The sequence below is a fragment of the Spea bombifrons genome, chromosome 5, assembly GCF_027358695.1.
Source record: "Spea bombifrons isolate aSpeBom1 chromosome 5, aSpeBom1.2.pri, whole genome shotgun sequence".
Classification (NCBI taxonomy): Eukaryota; Metazoa; Chordata; class Amphibia; order Anura; family Pelobatidae; genus Spea; species Spea bombifrons.
The window spans coordinates 53168840-53185297 of NC_071091.1; the positions used below are offsets into that span (position 1 = coordinate 53168840).

A 16458-nucleotide genomic window follows, 5' to 3' on the forward strand; every position below is an offset into this window, starting at 1 on the left:
TAGACGAGTCCCCTGGTAGGGCAGGGAAAAAAAAAAAAAAAAAAAACACTGGTGTTAGTAGGAGGGGAGGGCCCTTTTAAAGTTTGAGTCCTGCCCTATCAGGTACAGAGGAGGAGTCTATCCTTAGTGTCACCTGGGATGGCAGGGAAAGAAGATAAACATACAACATTACCTTCCCTTTAACCTCTTTGGAACTGTTGACTTTCCCAGCATTCCTATGGTAGATGTGACAGCCCTTTCCTTGTTCTTACCTACAGTGTGGGGGCTCAGTTCAGTGCCTCTATGGACAAGACCACTGTCACACAAAATTTGTTTTACCAACATACTAATCTAGCTTTCCTCTGAGGTGTGAGTGTCTGAAGTCACCTCATAAACTGAAGCGCTGAAGATACTACTTGGATCAAATAATGCAAAAAGTGAGCCATTGGTTGCATTGCTTCTCTAGCCTTAATCACCATATTGCCATCATAGTCCACAATTCCATAATCTAGACAGTCACTGCCTTGGTATTACAACTCTAAAATACTGCAACTCCCTACTTGTTATATTCCATTACTCTGCCTTTGCCACCACACTCTGCCAGCCCCTCGACAGACTTCCAACATTTACAGATCCCAAACCATTGTTGCTTTCTATATTCTTGCACTTTTAAATATTTTAACCATCCTTTGACCTGCAAACTTTGATAAAGAATGTCACATTTGCTGCACCTTTCCTCAAGATTTAGGTTACATGTTCTCAGACGACTCTACTTCTAGCATTAAATGCACCAAAACAGCCCATCCCAATATCTCACAATCTGCATTCTGGAAAGAAAGCAGAAGCCACAGCCTACCACTACAATTAAAATCTTAGCCAAAGCAATGTCTTGTTCCTTTTACCGTTTATGGGAAGGGTAACAATGAAAGTGTTAGATACACTGGTACAGAAGGACTCTTCTTGTTCCATGTTACTTAAATGAGGGGGCAGTTCAGCATTAGAAGTAAATCTACATAACCTGCTCTTAAGTCACAATTTTGTAATACAAGTTACTGGCTGTGTGCCCGCTTCAGATATGTATATAAAAAAAACAAAAAAATAATTTCCCCAGTTTATTTAGATATAAAAAACATTAACCAGTTTTAAAATATCACCATGCTGGAGATATGTACAGTTTTCCATCACATCTTTCACCATCTATATTAAAATGAGTCATTTTAAAAGTCTAGTCAAGTTAAACATTAAGTCAAGTATTTTCCAATATATAATATGTTAAAAACACCCTTAAAAATTCTGAATTACAATAGAAGCCCACCAACATGGCTTTCATGCCGTCAGTTAAAAAAATAAATATAAAAAAAATCTTTACAGTTCAGGCATTATGAAATAAACCCATGTCAACTATATTCATATTACAGATTATTTCCTAGTCTTTCAATTTCTTCAAGGAGGAAGTCCACATCAGACTTTTTAGTAGCTGGGTTTGAAAATACAACACGGAAAAAATTGGGTTTCTCTCCTAATGGTTGGAAGCCAATCATTACTGTTCCTTCTTCCATCATGTGTGCTTTGATTGTTGAAGCAACCTGTAACCACAATTACATGCAATATGAGGGGACACAAAACCAAGCAATTTTGAAAGCTCTTGGCAAGCATCTCTGAAGTAAAGTTCTTCATACCCATAAATGCTTCAGCTGTTTACTTATTCTATTCAGATAAACACCAAATCTTGCCCTATGCAATTCCAGCTTTGTACACAACAGCTTACAATCTTTTTTTTTGGAGAGGGGGTGTTGCTAGGAGAGTTTATACCCAGACAGCCTTTTACACAACTTCATTTAGACTATTTTAGACAATTTAACAGTTACTTTAGTCCGTAGCTAGGGCCATTCTGCAGTGCTGTGAAAGACTAACATTCTGAACAGCAGTGATGGCACATAATTGGCCCTCTCTCATACGGAAAATTTTGGCATCAACATACATACTTGTGAAAGTCAGATACATTTTTGTAGTTAGAGCTTACTGTACCTTATGCAATTTTGCATTCCATTCTTTGCCTCTTGGAACTCTTCTTAAACTAGGTGGAATATACCAGAAGCATACATTGGTGTGTTCAGGCTATAATATGGAGGGAGAGAAAGCAAGCAAAATATATTAAGATCATTTTCTCCTAAATGCCATGTCCCTCCAAACAGTTACACATAAGACACATCTAGCGCCATGCTGAGACTGGAGCGCTTAAGTTATTGGAATACTAATAACTTTACATTCTCTCACATAATTACCTCGTTAGGAAGGACTAGTTCGAAGTTTTCTCTTGTCTTTAGGACTTTGTAAATATATGATGCAAGTTCTAAACACTTGTTTATTTGAAGTTCAAATCCATTTGCACCCTAAAAGAAAAGAAACTTACTATAGGGCAAGTATTTTGTGATGGCTGTGTAACAACAAGACATGGTTTTGAGACAAACCATTTGAAAACAAGTGGTCACAGTAGTTTCCTCACCTTTGCCTTCCACATAAGCCAAAGTTTGAAGACATCAACATGCCTCCCACACTGAATGGTCTTGTCCCCAGTATCATATGCAGTATTGTAATGTTTGTCCGGTTGGAAGAGATAATCGGCACACATCTCGTTACATGCCTGCAAGAGACCCTAAAATGTAGATTAAAAAAAAAAAAAAAAAAAAAGTTAATCACCGAGACTGCTTGTACCATAAATATATAAAATTGTGGCATTTAAGTCTTAACCCATAGTTTATGATTGTATAGCGCACTATTCTAGAGCAATGCCAACCTTAACATTAGGAATACAGTTACATGTTATTTTACCTTTTCACGAACCAGAATAGCAGAACACTGTAGTGGAACACCCATCATTTTATGAGGATTCCAAGTAACAGAATTTGCCCTAGGTATCAACAGAAATACGTCAGCAGTGTAGTGCTCATACAATTCACTTTTTGCAATTAAAAATGTGGGGGGGGGGGGTCACGCACAATACCTTTTTATTCCATTCAGCTTAAAGCGATGCTTTTTTGACAGCAGCAATCCACCACCCCATGCCGCCTAAGGAACAGACTTTTTTAGGGAACATTCTACCAGATATTATAACCATGCTGCATGTTTTAAACGGCACAAGGAGTTTCATCTGTCTCCAGTTTCCATAAGCATTACAAGAGGAACCACATTAAGCACCTTCTAAACCTGGAATGCAAGCCCCTCTCCCAAAACGTGGACACAAGGAAATCAATACAGCTTGTGAGACACTCCCCATCTGCCACAAAAAAAAAAACCCCACAAACAAGTTCTTACATCTACATGCATCCAGAGGCCATACTTCTGACAGATATCAGCAATGTTCTCAAAAGGATCAAATGCACCATAGACAGTTGTGCCAGCTGTTGCACTAACATAAAATGGAATGCTTCCCTGCAGACAAGAATACTTAAGTGTTAGAGAAGATACAGATAGCATATCAGCAATACAGGTTTTTAGCATGTATGACTTAATCTTGCTCCACGGCATGTGCACTCTGAGGAGAGTCCAATTTTAGCTGGCCCGACACCTGCACTTCCATAACTTGACCAAGATCACCCTAAATTGTAGTCAAGGGCAGAAGTGGGCATCACATCAAAGATGTATAGAAGAATTGGCCTAATCTTGCCTAGGAGAGAATACATCTATTAGAGGTCACTGGTTTCCTTGTGGAATTTACCCCTCTTTTGCCCAGAAGAGCAGGCCAAAGGTGATATGGTAGACACATTCCATGAGGGAATCAATGACCCTTAGACTAATGCTTTTGCCTCTCCTGGAGCTCATTGGATGCGTTTGCATCCTGCTAAGCATAGAGGCTTACGGTGATGTGTTGTGACCTAGGTAAGACTAAGTTAAGGAGACTGCAAAACAAGGGGGCAGTTTCAAATAAGATCTTTATACATTCCTAACCATAGCAGTGCCTTCAGAGGCACCATTAGTAAGGTGCATATCTGCATGGGTAGTACAAGTCTGACTTAAGTAGACAATGCCCAAGTTGATATTACCTTTTTCCTCCCTTAAGGAGAGTCTAGAGAAATAAAAATACTTATTCCACATAGAATGTCAGCAGAGTATCCCTTGTATTAGTGGGTTCAAAATATTCTAAATTTCGTTAGCCCTGTAAAATTGTGATTTACTTACCATTTGCGTTGGGAACACTGGTCTTCCTGCAAATATGCAGGCACAAACCAGTACTTCTCTATATAATTAACTGGTCAGGGGTGGTGGTAAATGATTATTGGAGCATGCAATTATTTTGCTTAGAGGGACAGCACCTCTAAGGATTTTTCCTATTTTTACAAAGTCTACTTAAATGCTAAAATATTCTAAGTTTGGTTGTGTGCACCATTGTAATGCATTGCTACACCATGTTTTAACTGCCAATAGACATGCATAATTCCAATTGCAACAGTAGCTCTGGGCTCAAGCTTGAAACTGACCTCGTCTTTAGCCTTTAGTATTTTTGCTTCCAAGTCAGATGGCATCATCTTACCCCTATTAAAGACAATAGATACCATGTCGTCACCTAAAGGTTACTAGACAGAACAAGAGGCTGAACTTTAGCATTTCTGTTCTACTATTGTTTAAATATTTGTTCACATTCAATGGGTACGACTATTCAACATTTTACCTTTCATCACAATTTATTGCAATCACATTTTCTGTTCCAATGCCAAGGACAGCCGATGCCTTTTTAAAAGAGTAGTGGCTCTAACAAAAGAACAAAACAAAAACAGTTGCGAGCCTTTGACTTATGGCAGAAAGCAAAGATGCGCCAAGTCCTTAAATGTACCCCAAAAAGATAGTTTAGACAGGAATTACTGTGAAAACCCAGGTGCCTTCTATGCTGTACATAGTGGTTTAAAGAAAATGAAATTAAAACTATGTTCACATTTTAATTTTGGCTCAGCATGCCCAATGCAAGTTTACAGCTTAATGTCTTAATTACAGTCTTACTATTAAGACTCAACAACCCGTTAAGTACACAGTAAGGATTCTACAATTACCATACATAAGAATGTTGTATGGGCAGATCATCAACATGACAGCTTAGTTTAGAAGCTTTGTTTAAAAAACACATTGACTGAAAATGTCTAGCACACATTTAAAAGTAAGACATTCATCACAATGAAAAGGAAGTATCACGTGAAACAAGACCACACTTTTGGGGCATATTGGGAGTTTAAGGAAAGTCAGCATTACTTAGATTGGCCTCTGTAGGAGTCTTTGAAAATCTGTCCACAAGCTTTTTTTTTTTTTTTTTTTAATCAACTTTTGTGACTGGCGTTAGTGTCTTTGTGCTGAACATCCAATGCTGTAGTCAGAATTTTGATTATACATACATGTGCCGATGTAAAGAGGACAATCCGAGGCAGAGCAGCCATGCCTTTAGTCTTTACGATTGGAAAATACTTGTAACGTGCAACAAGAATGCTGTAAAGGTTAGATATAGTTCCTCCTGTGTGTTGAGGCGGGAAAAAAAAAAAAAAAAAAAAAAGTTAGTTTTCTAGAACATTGTCCATCACTTTACTTTGATAACAGGACCAGACAGCATTCAGGGAGGTCTATCCCATGAAACCTTGCATCTTCCACAAGTCAGACTAACAACCAAAAGCCTATTAACATTGCATGCAAGCAAGTATTTAACGTTAAGAAGCTGCAAGGAAAGAGCTCATTCATGGAGTATATGAAACTGTATAGCTCCTGCAAGCAAGATAGAAAGGGGAGAGAAGAGATGGTGCAAACGCATTTAGGGATTTTTTTTTTTTTTTTTTTTTTTTTTTTTTTTTAATTCTTCCATGCATTCACATTTAAGTTATGCCAGGTACATTTACAACCGCCCCCCCGGTTCTCTTTAATAGAAATGCAAGTATGACTTATCTAGTAGCCATGAAGTTAATACCTGGAGAAAAGATACCATCGCCTTCATTTTCAGTCCATCCAACCATCTCATGCATTTTCTTTAGGAGAATGTCTTCCATCATAATAAATACTGGAGCAATTTCATAAGTAAACCTAAAGGAGGGGAGAGAAGAGAACAAAACAAAAACGTACTGTGAAGAACCATCTGGTCTTCCTACATGGCCAAACAGACCTGCAAAGTTTCAGTATCTGCAGATCATAAGTGTAGAAACAGCTCATGTTATAGTTTTAAACCTCTGAAAAAACCCATGTACCAGTGCCTGAGGTATACAAGGTTACAGGAAGGTAGAATACCTTGCTTTCTCTAATTCTACTTTTACAGCAGTACACAATGGACTTAAAATACATACATGTTTGTATTGGCTGTTGCAGTGAGCCATTCACCTGCTAGTCCAACCATATCAAGTCCACTGGAGAGCTGGTTGAAGAAACGTGGATGTGCTATAACAAAAGTAAAAATAAAGATTTTGGTAAATGCAATTAGTACAAAGCACCTGAAACAAAGCAAGACACCCCCCCCCCCACACACACACACACACACACACACACACACACACACATCAGATGAAAGCTTCAAATTGGGTTTCTACCTCTGCCAACTGCTTTTGCAAAAAATTAAAAAAAAAAAAAAAAAAAAAAAAAAAAAATCACACACGATCTCTTTATCCACATCCCTGATCCACCAATTTGGGAAAGTGTCAACAAAAGTCAACTGAGGGCAATATGGGGGCGCTTGAAGAGATGTCCTCTCCTCCGACTGGAGCATCGGCAAGATGACTGCACAGTAAGTGCCACCATTTAGTGGAAGTTCCGACCAGGTCTTGTCCAGAAATGCAGATGAAGAAATATGATAGACTGAAGATGCAGAAGTGGTTGGCAGAGAATGTAGGGAAACATTTGAAGAACATGAGTGAATGGAGTACCAGATTTTGTTCCCGATTCAAAAATACCCCTGAATCGTCAGCCCAACCCAAAAACACATTTTTTGGCCCAGAACCTAGAGTATATGGCATGGAGGGGGTGTGCTGGTCATGCATCACCACTTTTTTTTAGTTCTACACCAGTCACCTGTTTTAACACTGTATCTTAATGTATCTCTGCAATCAACAAGGATCTGTTCCAGTGGCTCAGGTTGATCTGACAATTCCAAACTGAAACCTTCCAAGCCATCTAATAACTGATGCGGATGGTGAAAGTCAAGAACTTTACTGTTGCCATCATAGGTTCTTTTTATGTAAGAAAAGAGAATTTCAAAGATTTGTTCTAAGAATAGTTCTGTGGGTTTTTCTCCAGTTCTGGCAGGAAACAGATCTGCAAGTAAGAAACATCAAATCAGTGAAATACAATCAATACACAAATAATTTTGTAGTCTAACTGCAGACACATTTATAGCAATCGTTTAATAGAGCATTGCAGCGGAAACTGGACCCATCACTTCTGGGGCCACTGTACTCTGTCTGGAGCACTGTTGGTGCCTTACTTTTGCCCTGCACCAAAACTTCTTCCATTACCAGAAAATTTCTGTAATGGAAAAAGCAGCTTTTCCCAGTTTCAATCACACTAGATACAAAACCAGAGAATGCACTTCCACACAAAAAAAAAAAAAAATTTAAACAATCCTATAACAAAGCACCGCCCAGCAGTCATTAACATGCATTAGACTACTGACCAATTTGTAAACCAGACTAATTTGGGAGCACAAGTTTGAGCTTTTGCCACTTGAACGATCACATAGAAAGCCTCTTACCCACACACACCCTGCAACTCCCATCTATTAGCCAACACCCATTGCCTGCCCCCAATGGTTAGCTTTCTTAAGTTCTTACCATATTAAACATTGTTATTACCATATTTGCTCAATTATAAGACAAGGTTTTTTTTTTTTGTTTGTTTTTTTAAATAGAGCATTTGCTCAGGAAAAGATGACTTAGTTTATAAGACAAGGGTATCTTCTAATTAAACCTCAGAAAGAGGTCTGCGTGGCTGAAATATATCGTCCGAAAAGGGCATTACTGGCAAACTGCCGAAACTTAAAATCTGCTGGAGCCAGGCTGCTTACCAGTGCTTTGGTCGCACGGTGTGCAAGCAGTGTCTCTTGTACTAGATAGATATATAGATATATATATATATATATATATATATATATATATATATATATATATATATATATCTCTCTTTTACACCCCCCCCCGCTACCTAAAATATGTTACTGGAGAAAGAGGCTAACGTGTCCCCAGCTGCTGCATACAATAAAGGTTAAGCCCGGCAGCTGGAGTACGTTCTTAGATCGAGCGAGGTAGACACATCCAGCATTGGTTGCTGGGATCACCCTATTGGGAGAGGGACATAGCTCCTATTTTCATTGGTCGCTCCAAATATGGCCTGTTGGGCAGCTCCTTACCTGATTGGCCAAGAGTTTAAAGGGACAGCCATGAAGACAAATACCCACCCACTCTACAGTGATTGGTCGCCCCCTTGCCATAAGCTGCAGTGCCAGGGGTGCTGGCACCAAATTCAATTAAAGTTTCCATTGTGTTACAGTTAATCCTGTTAAAGTCCTTGTGTGAGCTGCGTCTAAGATAAACGTACTGTATAAATATACTGTTGTTAGGACTAATAAAGCATTCGTCTGCGCTCGCACACACTCCTCCAGAAATGCCTTTTAACCCCCTATATGCCAGAGTGGCATATAGGGGGTTAAAAGACATTTCTGGGGCAGAGTGACAAATAAAAACAAGTATTTCTCACTCATAGCTTTTATTAAATATGAAAAAAGTTTACATGAATATTTACTAGTAAAACTTATACTTTACCTATAGGGTCCTCTTATATTCAGGCTCTCTTTTTTTCTAAATTAATCTTAAAATTGGAGGGGGGGGAAGTCTTCTAATCGAGCAAATGCAGTAAATATTTTGTCAGATTCTGGATAACTACTTGTACACTAGAACTATGCCATTCTGTGTACACAAGTATGAATTATGAGCAGTATTTTTTCTTATTAGTTTTGTCTATGGGGTAAATCAAAAAATTTAGATAGTTATGCAATGTATAATAAAATTTAGGTGTGGATCTCGCTTCAGCCTTACCTGATGCATACAAGCTTGAGATATCAAGATGTTGTCCATCCTTCATAGCTTCCTCATCATTAAAGCCAATAAGAGCTTTCTCCCGCATGTTATTTGATAGGCATTTCTCTTCATCTGAAGAAGACTGAGGTTTGCCTGTCAACATCAATTTACAGAATTTCAAATATAATAAAGAGCCATAATAGATTGTTTTTGCATTACTCTAATATGCATTTTTTTTTGGTCTTCTACGTGATCCGCATGGAGCAGAGCCTGTTTGGGCCACACAGCATTTAAAGGGAACTCCATATTAAAAAAAAAAAAATTAAAAAGGAGACTTAACACATTTAGATAATGATTTCAAACTGCTGTATATTAATGTGTATGTGTTCTAGCTCTGATCTATTAGACACCCCAATGCATGTATAAGGCCCATGGTACTCAATGGAACAGCTTGGTAATCACCTAGCCAGATACACATAATGAGCCTACAGATGAAATTAATTCATTAAAATTGCCATAAAGAATCAGTTCAGTGTGGTTAAACAAGGGCAGTCACCTAAGAATTGGAATTGGCAGCCTACAGAAAAGAAAGCTAGAGGCAAAATAGGGGAAAAAAAGTTGGCTTATGCTAAACATGGCTGTGCACAACATTATATTCTAAGCTAAAGGAGAAAAATATTTATCTGCACATGATTAAGCCTTTACAGTTAAAGAATTAAGAGCCTGCCAGGTGCAAACATTTACACAGAAGAACGCCCTGGAACAGAGTGGCAAAGCTTCAGGCCTAGGATGTCAACAAACCCCTGCAAAAGCAGGAACTGCCCAATCAATGCAGGTGGAGGGTAAGATAAAAAGCATCAAGATGAAGGAATGGGAAAACAATTAACAATTATTGAACACAGAAAATCTGATCACTTTTTGGGGGGGATGAAATTGGTCCAAAACCCATGGCTACATATAGGTTAAAAGACAGGCACACATTCAAACTGACAGGGGAAGAAAAAACAAAACAAACAAACAAAAAAAAAACCCCACAAACACTTCATTCCATTATAGGAAAGATTTCAGGAAACATCAGCGGTTTTATTAGAGTGTGTTGTTGCTATACAAAGCTCCCCTTTTTGGCAAGGAAATGCACCTACTTCTAAAACTTAGCTTGGCGTTATCTGAATATGCAGAGGCCAGATTACTAATTTGGGAAATATATATACACACACACACACACACACACACACAATGATTAGGATTATTCCCCATATCACAGCCTCACAAAAAAAAAAAAAATAAATAAAAAAAAGTTAGATATACATACACCTCAATCAAACCAAGAACATACCACATTACATCAGCTATGGGGGGGGGGGGGGCTGACATGGCACTAAACCAGTATAGACAACTATGCATTAGAGATGCAGGTAGTTCATCCCTGGCTACCCGGTGGCTGAGCATGTCAGGTGTTGCATGCCACAGCGGCTCCCAGCAGCTACAGGCTCCCCAGAACTTTCAAACGTTTCTAAACATTTTAGAACAGAAGTCAATTAAAGTGACTTGATAGGACGGGCGGTTGATACAGGTAAGTTTGTGTGAACATTATAAAACACCAACTTAATATAAATGATGTGGCTGGAAGGGATGCCTGGGCACAGCCACCCGCAATAAAACACCAAATAGAACATTAATAAATAAAAAGCCCACTTACGGATAGCACTGAAAACAGTCTTGAAATCCATTGGCCCAGATGCCGTTCTGCCCGCACAATACCACTTCCCATAAACTTAATAAGGAGGCCGTTACGAGCAGCCTTTTTATATCTTCCCGGTGTGGGTGTGGTCACCAAGGTGTTGTCTGTAAACAAATTCAAAACGTGGTGGGGGTTACTGGAAAAAACGATATTTTATATTTGTATATATATATGTATATATATATGTGTCTATATATATATATATATATATGTGTGTGTGTGTCTATATATATATGTGTGTGTGTGTGTGTGTGTGTGTGTGTGTGTGTGTGTATACATATATATACATGTATGTTTGTAAATATATATACTGTATATGCATATATGTATATATATATATATATATATATATATATGTATATATATATGTATATATATATATATATATATATATATATATATATAGGGACGCCTGAACAGGGGCTTTAATGGCTTTGTATTCTTAATACTAGGGATGCACCGAAATGAAAATTCTGAGCCGAAAGCGAAAATTCAGCACCCACCTTTAAAAAAAAAAAAAAAAGTAAGACACCAAAATTGGACAAAAACCATTCAATAACAATATTAATTTTTATATATATCATTCACTCATTCATATACACATATTGATTCCCTTAATCACGCATACTTGCTCATACAGCCAACCCACCCCCTTACCTGAACTCGCAGACTTCCGCAGGGGCCCTGCTGCTTCCCTCTGTGCAGATAACTTCTTTTGTCCCCCCCCCCCCAGGGAGGAAGAAGGAACAGAGCAGAGGTAAGCAGCCTGGCCCCTGCTGAAAATTATTTTGCTGATAATGCCCTTTTCGGCTGGTAAATTTTGGCCACCGATATATCAGTGCATCCCTACTTAATACATATACACGCACACACACATATATATTTATATATATATATATATATATATATATATATATATATATATATATATATATATATATATATAAAGTATATGGATATGTGTGTCGCTGTCGTGGGGCTGCAAACAGAAAAAAGGACTCCCATGGCATTACTGTGGTTTCTGTACAGGATAACCCTCTGATGTACAGAGAAACCCTACTGGTGATGTCAGTGAGGCCTAGGGCAGAAAGCCTAAATAAATCATTGCTCCAAAGGACTGTGGGTCTGAACATTTAACAACATTTTCTTTCATGATGAGATGAAAGCCAAACTCAAAGCCAGATCTGTCATCACAGCATGTATAAAAAATAAATATGTATTGAACCTAATGCAATTGAGTCTAAATGTAAAGTGATATTTCAAAAAGAGAATACCTACATGAATACATTTTCTTATTTGCACTTGTAAATCGTTAAGCATTTATTAAAATGCTTTACGATTTACAAGTGCAAATAAGAAAATGTATTCATGTAGGTATTCTCTTTTTGAAATATCACTTTACATTTAGTCTGATCACCTTTGTTCCAGTGTACAAAAGATACCAGGGTAACCTGATAAATAATAGTGCGGAAAAGGGTATTTTTTAACACAACACAATGGTGTGCTTTTTAGACTTAGACCAGAAAATTTCAAGCTAAATGATCTAAAATTTATTTTTTTAAAAGTGTTTTAATTACCATATTTCATTTTTTTTAAGAGAAACTTAACTTTTAAGAAGCGCACTTTGTTTGGCATAGAAGCATCTGTCCTTTCCAGAATCCGAGGTATGAAAACTGAGATCAGCTGGAACAGATTCTAAATTCTATTTAGTTGCAGAACAAGAGGTAGTACAACGGTGAACAAAGAAGCTTTCTAAAGTACATTTCTTATTTTCTAAAGGAGGCAAGCTAATGGAACAAGAAAGAAAGGAGATACCTGCATAATACTCCAGGTGAACAATTACATCAAGAGTAAAAGGGCAAGAAACCATGTAAAGATATATTCATATATCAAACATCAAGTATATACTCCAGCATCATCTGTATCTTCAAAAACTCTGCTCTTTTCATAAGTACACAAAATAAACAATTGTCTGTCTTTTGATGTTGTGGGGTCTGTTGACCAAAGAGTGAGCTTTTATGATTGCTGAACTTTTAAGTCCCTAATATCACAATGTATGATTTATGACAAACACTATTGAATATCTACTGAAAAAAGGGGTAAACACTCTATGACAAACTCCCTCTTTAGTGAATAGACCCCAGTGGATGTTGATACAATTTATACATTGGTTTTTTTTATTTTTTATGGTTTAACACACAATGCACCATAAAGAGAAAAGTAAAAAGAAAACATTTTGTCTAATGCAGGGTATTTTCTGTGGCGTCTCGCCTTATGTACCTTCTTCTAGGTGTTTGAATTGTGTCATGTTATAGGAAACATGCGCAATTCTATGCGAAAGCATGTTCGACACCTCGTTTGTCTCTTTGACAGAAACACCACCGTCTATATAGCCCTACAGTACAGTGGATATTGTGCAATCTAAGTGAATTAATGAAGAATAGCATACATATGTTATCCCTACAGTATGGGATTTACATCACAAAGCATTTGTCTCTGGATACATTACATGTTAATATTTGCGGTGTAGCAACAAAAAAAACCCCAAAAAACATTTAAGACAAGAAAAGTCTTGTGTAACCAATTATGCTGCCCCCAGGTTGCAGAAGATTCCAAATAATGGAGGTTTCTGGGACAATGACAAAAAGTAGCCTACATATGTAACATAAACATTAGGAAACTGTAAGGAGATTACTGCATATGTATCTCACATAGTGTTTTCCACTTCATATAGCACGTGACATATTCACACTTGTTTTGTAGCCGAGTATTCCATCATTTCAAAATAAGAAATCGGAACGGCCAACCAGAGGAGGAAGAGGACGACCACCACCAGGTTTGCATGTTTGCAAGTGGGCCCAGACATTGTTGGGGGTTAAAAGTTTCAGAAAGTAAGCGGATACCTCTCATTTTTGCTTCATGTTGGGAGTTGCGGGCTGAAGGTGAATTCTAGTTGCCTTTTGTGTTGTGCGGACAGTTCTGAGGTCAAATGGAGAAGAACAAATTTAAAACCAAGGCTGCTAAATTTGTGTTTGCTCCCAATGTGCATTACATTTTGTGTAATGTAAGAGTCTGCACCATCCTTCCCCCCTATAATAGAAGAAAAAGATAGCACCTTTACTTTTCCTCTCCCTTCTCCCATATTCTCTGATCTCATATGCCCCTGTCCTGTAGTATGTGGTATTATTATGAGTGTCCAATGCATCAGAAGTTGGAGACTATACCAAGCATCCGGTATCAGAACCGACAAAAAAGAAGGAAGATGAAAGAAAGAAAGCAGCAAGACTTAATGTTTTTGTCAAATTTGAAGAAGCGGCAGGTAGGAAAACATCTGTCTCCTGTTTTTCCAGAAGCACTAGTTTATTTATCATGCTTATAGAAGCATCCCATTTATAATTATTATTTATTGTTTTATATAGCGCCATTAAATTCCGTAGCGCTGTACAATGGGTAGACAGGACATAACAAGTAATATGTAACTAACAGAGACAACAGGTGAGGAGGGCCCTGCTCATTTAGGTTTTTACCTAACAGATGAAACGTTACTGCAAATATATGATTTTTTTTGTATACAGTAACATAGTGTAGCATTCAATAAAGTAGAACTTATTAACTATTCTTCTGGTAAGGCACTTTTATCTGCAGACCCGGTGGATCCCATGATGGGAAAATTTTATATTTTGTCAACATTTCCTACTCAAAGACCACATTTAACAAGAAATTTATGATAGGGCTTACAAGGTTCTGCTTTTCTAATGAGGTCCAGCCCTCATAGCCTTTTATACTGTAAACCCATGCCATAAAAATGATTATTAAAAAAAAAAAAAAAAAACACATGCAGCCACAGAGATTTATATAAACATTTTTTTTTGGGGGGTTGCATTTTTGTGAACTACATCTTTCATCAGCCTCAGCCATAATAATAATGAGGGTGATAGGAGGACATGTGAATTTTTTATCTATATTTTATTTCTTAAATGTGATTATGGGGCATTACATATCATGTCATGGGATGCACAGTTGGCCTTAAACTAGGTATCTATGGCAGAGCCGGAACTAGGGTTCTTGGCACATGAAGCAGGGTCTAAGGTCCTGCCCTAGACTAAAATTACATCCTCCTCTGGAAGGTGTATTGCCACTGGGTGCTTGAGACAGCTGCCTTTCTTGCCTTTCTTTTGAACTTATATTGATAATATATTGATAACTTATATATATATACCGTATTGGCTCGAATTGGCTCGAATATAGGCCGTACTTTTTTCCCCACTTTAAGTCTTTAAAGTGGGGGTGCGGCCTATATTCGGGGTCTAGCGCCCGACGCCCGGGACATGCAGTCCCGGGCGCCGGGCAAGCAGCGGGGTTAGGATACAGATCCCCCGCAGCGGTGCAGGGGACCTGCATCCTACTCCCCGATACGCTCAGACAGCCTCCCCTGCCAGAACTTTCCACGGGTGGGAGGGGGGGTGCCGGCACGGGAGGTTGTCTAAGCGCATCGTGCGGACGGTCACCGGCTGTGGCGATGTGCTTTAACAATCTCCCTTGCCGGGAATTCCCACGGGGGGAGTCCCGGCAAGGGAGATTGTTAAAGCACATCGTGCAGATGTCCCGGCAGCGGAGGTTGTTTACCCGCATCGCCGCAGCCGGTGACCGTCCGCACAATGCGTTTTACCTCTGCCCCCAAGACTTACCAGAGCAGACTCGCGGGTGTCTTGCGGGCCAGCGGGGGACATCTACGCAATACGCGTATACAACTTCCGGTGCCGGCACATCCGCTGAGTGCCGGCACCGGAAGTTGTATACGCGTATTGCGTAGATGTCCCCCGCCGGCCCCGCAAGACACCCGGGAGTCTGCTCTGGTAAGTCGGGGGGGGGCAGAGTGGCAGCATATCTCGGGGGGGGGAGGGAGGACAGTAGCAGCATATCTCGGGGGGGGGGGACAGTGGCAGCATATCTCGGGGGGGGAGGACAGTGGCAGCATATCTCGGGGGGGAGGAGGACAGTGGCAGCATATCTCGGGGGGGAGGAGGACAGTGGCAGCATATCTCGGGGGGGGGGGAGACAGAGTGGCAGCATGTTTTTTTGGTGCTTTTTTAAAGAAAAAAACTTTTTCTTTAAAAAAGCACCAAACTTTTAGGGTGCGGCCTATATACGGGGGCGGCCTATATCCGAGCCAATACGGTATATATTCTTAGTACAATAAGCTGTCTAATATTGGCACTGACGTGGTTGACATATAAGTTCAATTTATTCAATATGTGTACTTTCCACTCATAAAATAACCTTTAAAGCAGTTGTTCACAATTCACATATATTTGTTTTTTTATTGTGATTTACTTTTTTTTGATACAATGGTAAGTCTTATTGTGTTTTTATTATTTTCACCTGAATTATCTTTTCATTTAATCATATTATATGTGTTTTGTTGTTTACACACTTTATGCAACATATTATTTTCACTTAGTAAATACAGTACACAGCTATGTCTTAACATAAATGTTAAGTATTTTATTTATATAGACAAGTACTTAGAATTAGGACTGGTGTCTTTCTCTAACTAGCAAATATATCTGCAAAGATGAACTGTATAGAAGAATGTAACCATATTTTCATTTTTTTAAACTTTACTGTATCAAAGAAACAATGAACTGAAACAAATTGCCTTGGGTTCCAGCTCGACCTATTATCATTTTAATTATAAGCTATTTGCAA

The 16458-nt window shown here is 38.6% G+C and overlaps 1 protein-coding gene across 1 annotated transcript; it reads right to left on the minus strand.

Moving 5' to 3' along the window:
• Positions 1-1215: 1215 nt before the first annotated feature.
• On the minus strand, positions 1216-9155 carry LOC128497418 (glutamate decarboxylase 1-like). Its single transcript, XM_053467471.1, has 14 exons — positions 9027-9155; positions 7009-7251; positions 6291-6381; positions 5921-6033; positions 5361-5476; positions 4649-4728; positions 4458-4512; positions 3295-3411; positions 2984-3048; positions 2812-2890; positions 2486-2635; positions 2265-2372; positions 2008-2097; positions 1216-1565 (listed from the first exon to the last, which is right to left on the minus strand). Exons 1-14 carry the CDS (start codon positions 9112-9114, stop codon positions 1392-1394), a joined length of 1569 nt encoding a protein of 522 aa, XP_053323446.1. The 5' UTR covers positions 9115-9155; the 3' UTR covers positions 1216-1391.
• Between the last annotated feature and the right edge of the window lie 7303 nt (positions 9156-16458).

Coding starts and splice junctions, on each gene's coding strand:
- LOC128497418 (XM_053467471.1), bottom strand. CDS start 9,114: ATGCGGGAGAAAGCTCTTATTGGCTTTAATGATGAGGAAGCTATGAAG. Junction 2,891..2,983: donor AAGCTGAATGGAATAAAAAG/GTATTGTGCGTG, acceptor GTTGATACCTAG/GGCAAATTCTGTTACTTGGA. Junction 2,636..2,811: donor CTATTCTGGTTCGTGAAAAG/GTAAAATAACAT, acceptor TCTACATTTTAG/GGTCTCTTGCAGGCATGTAA.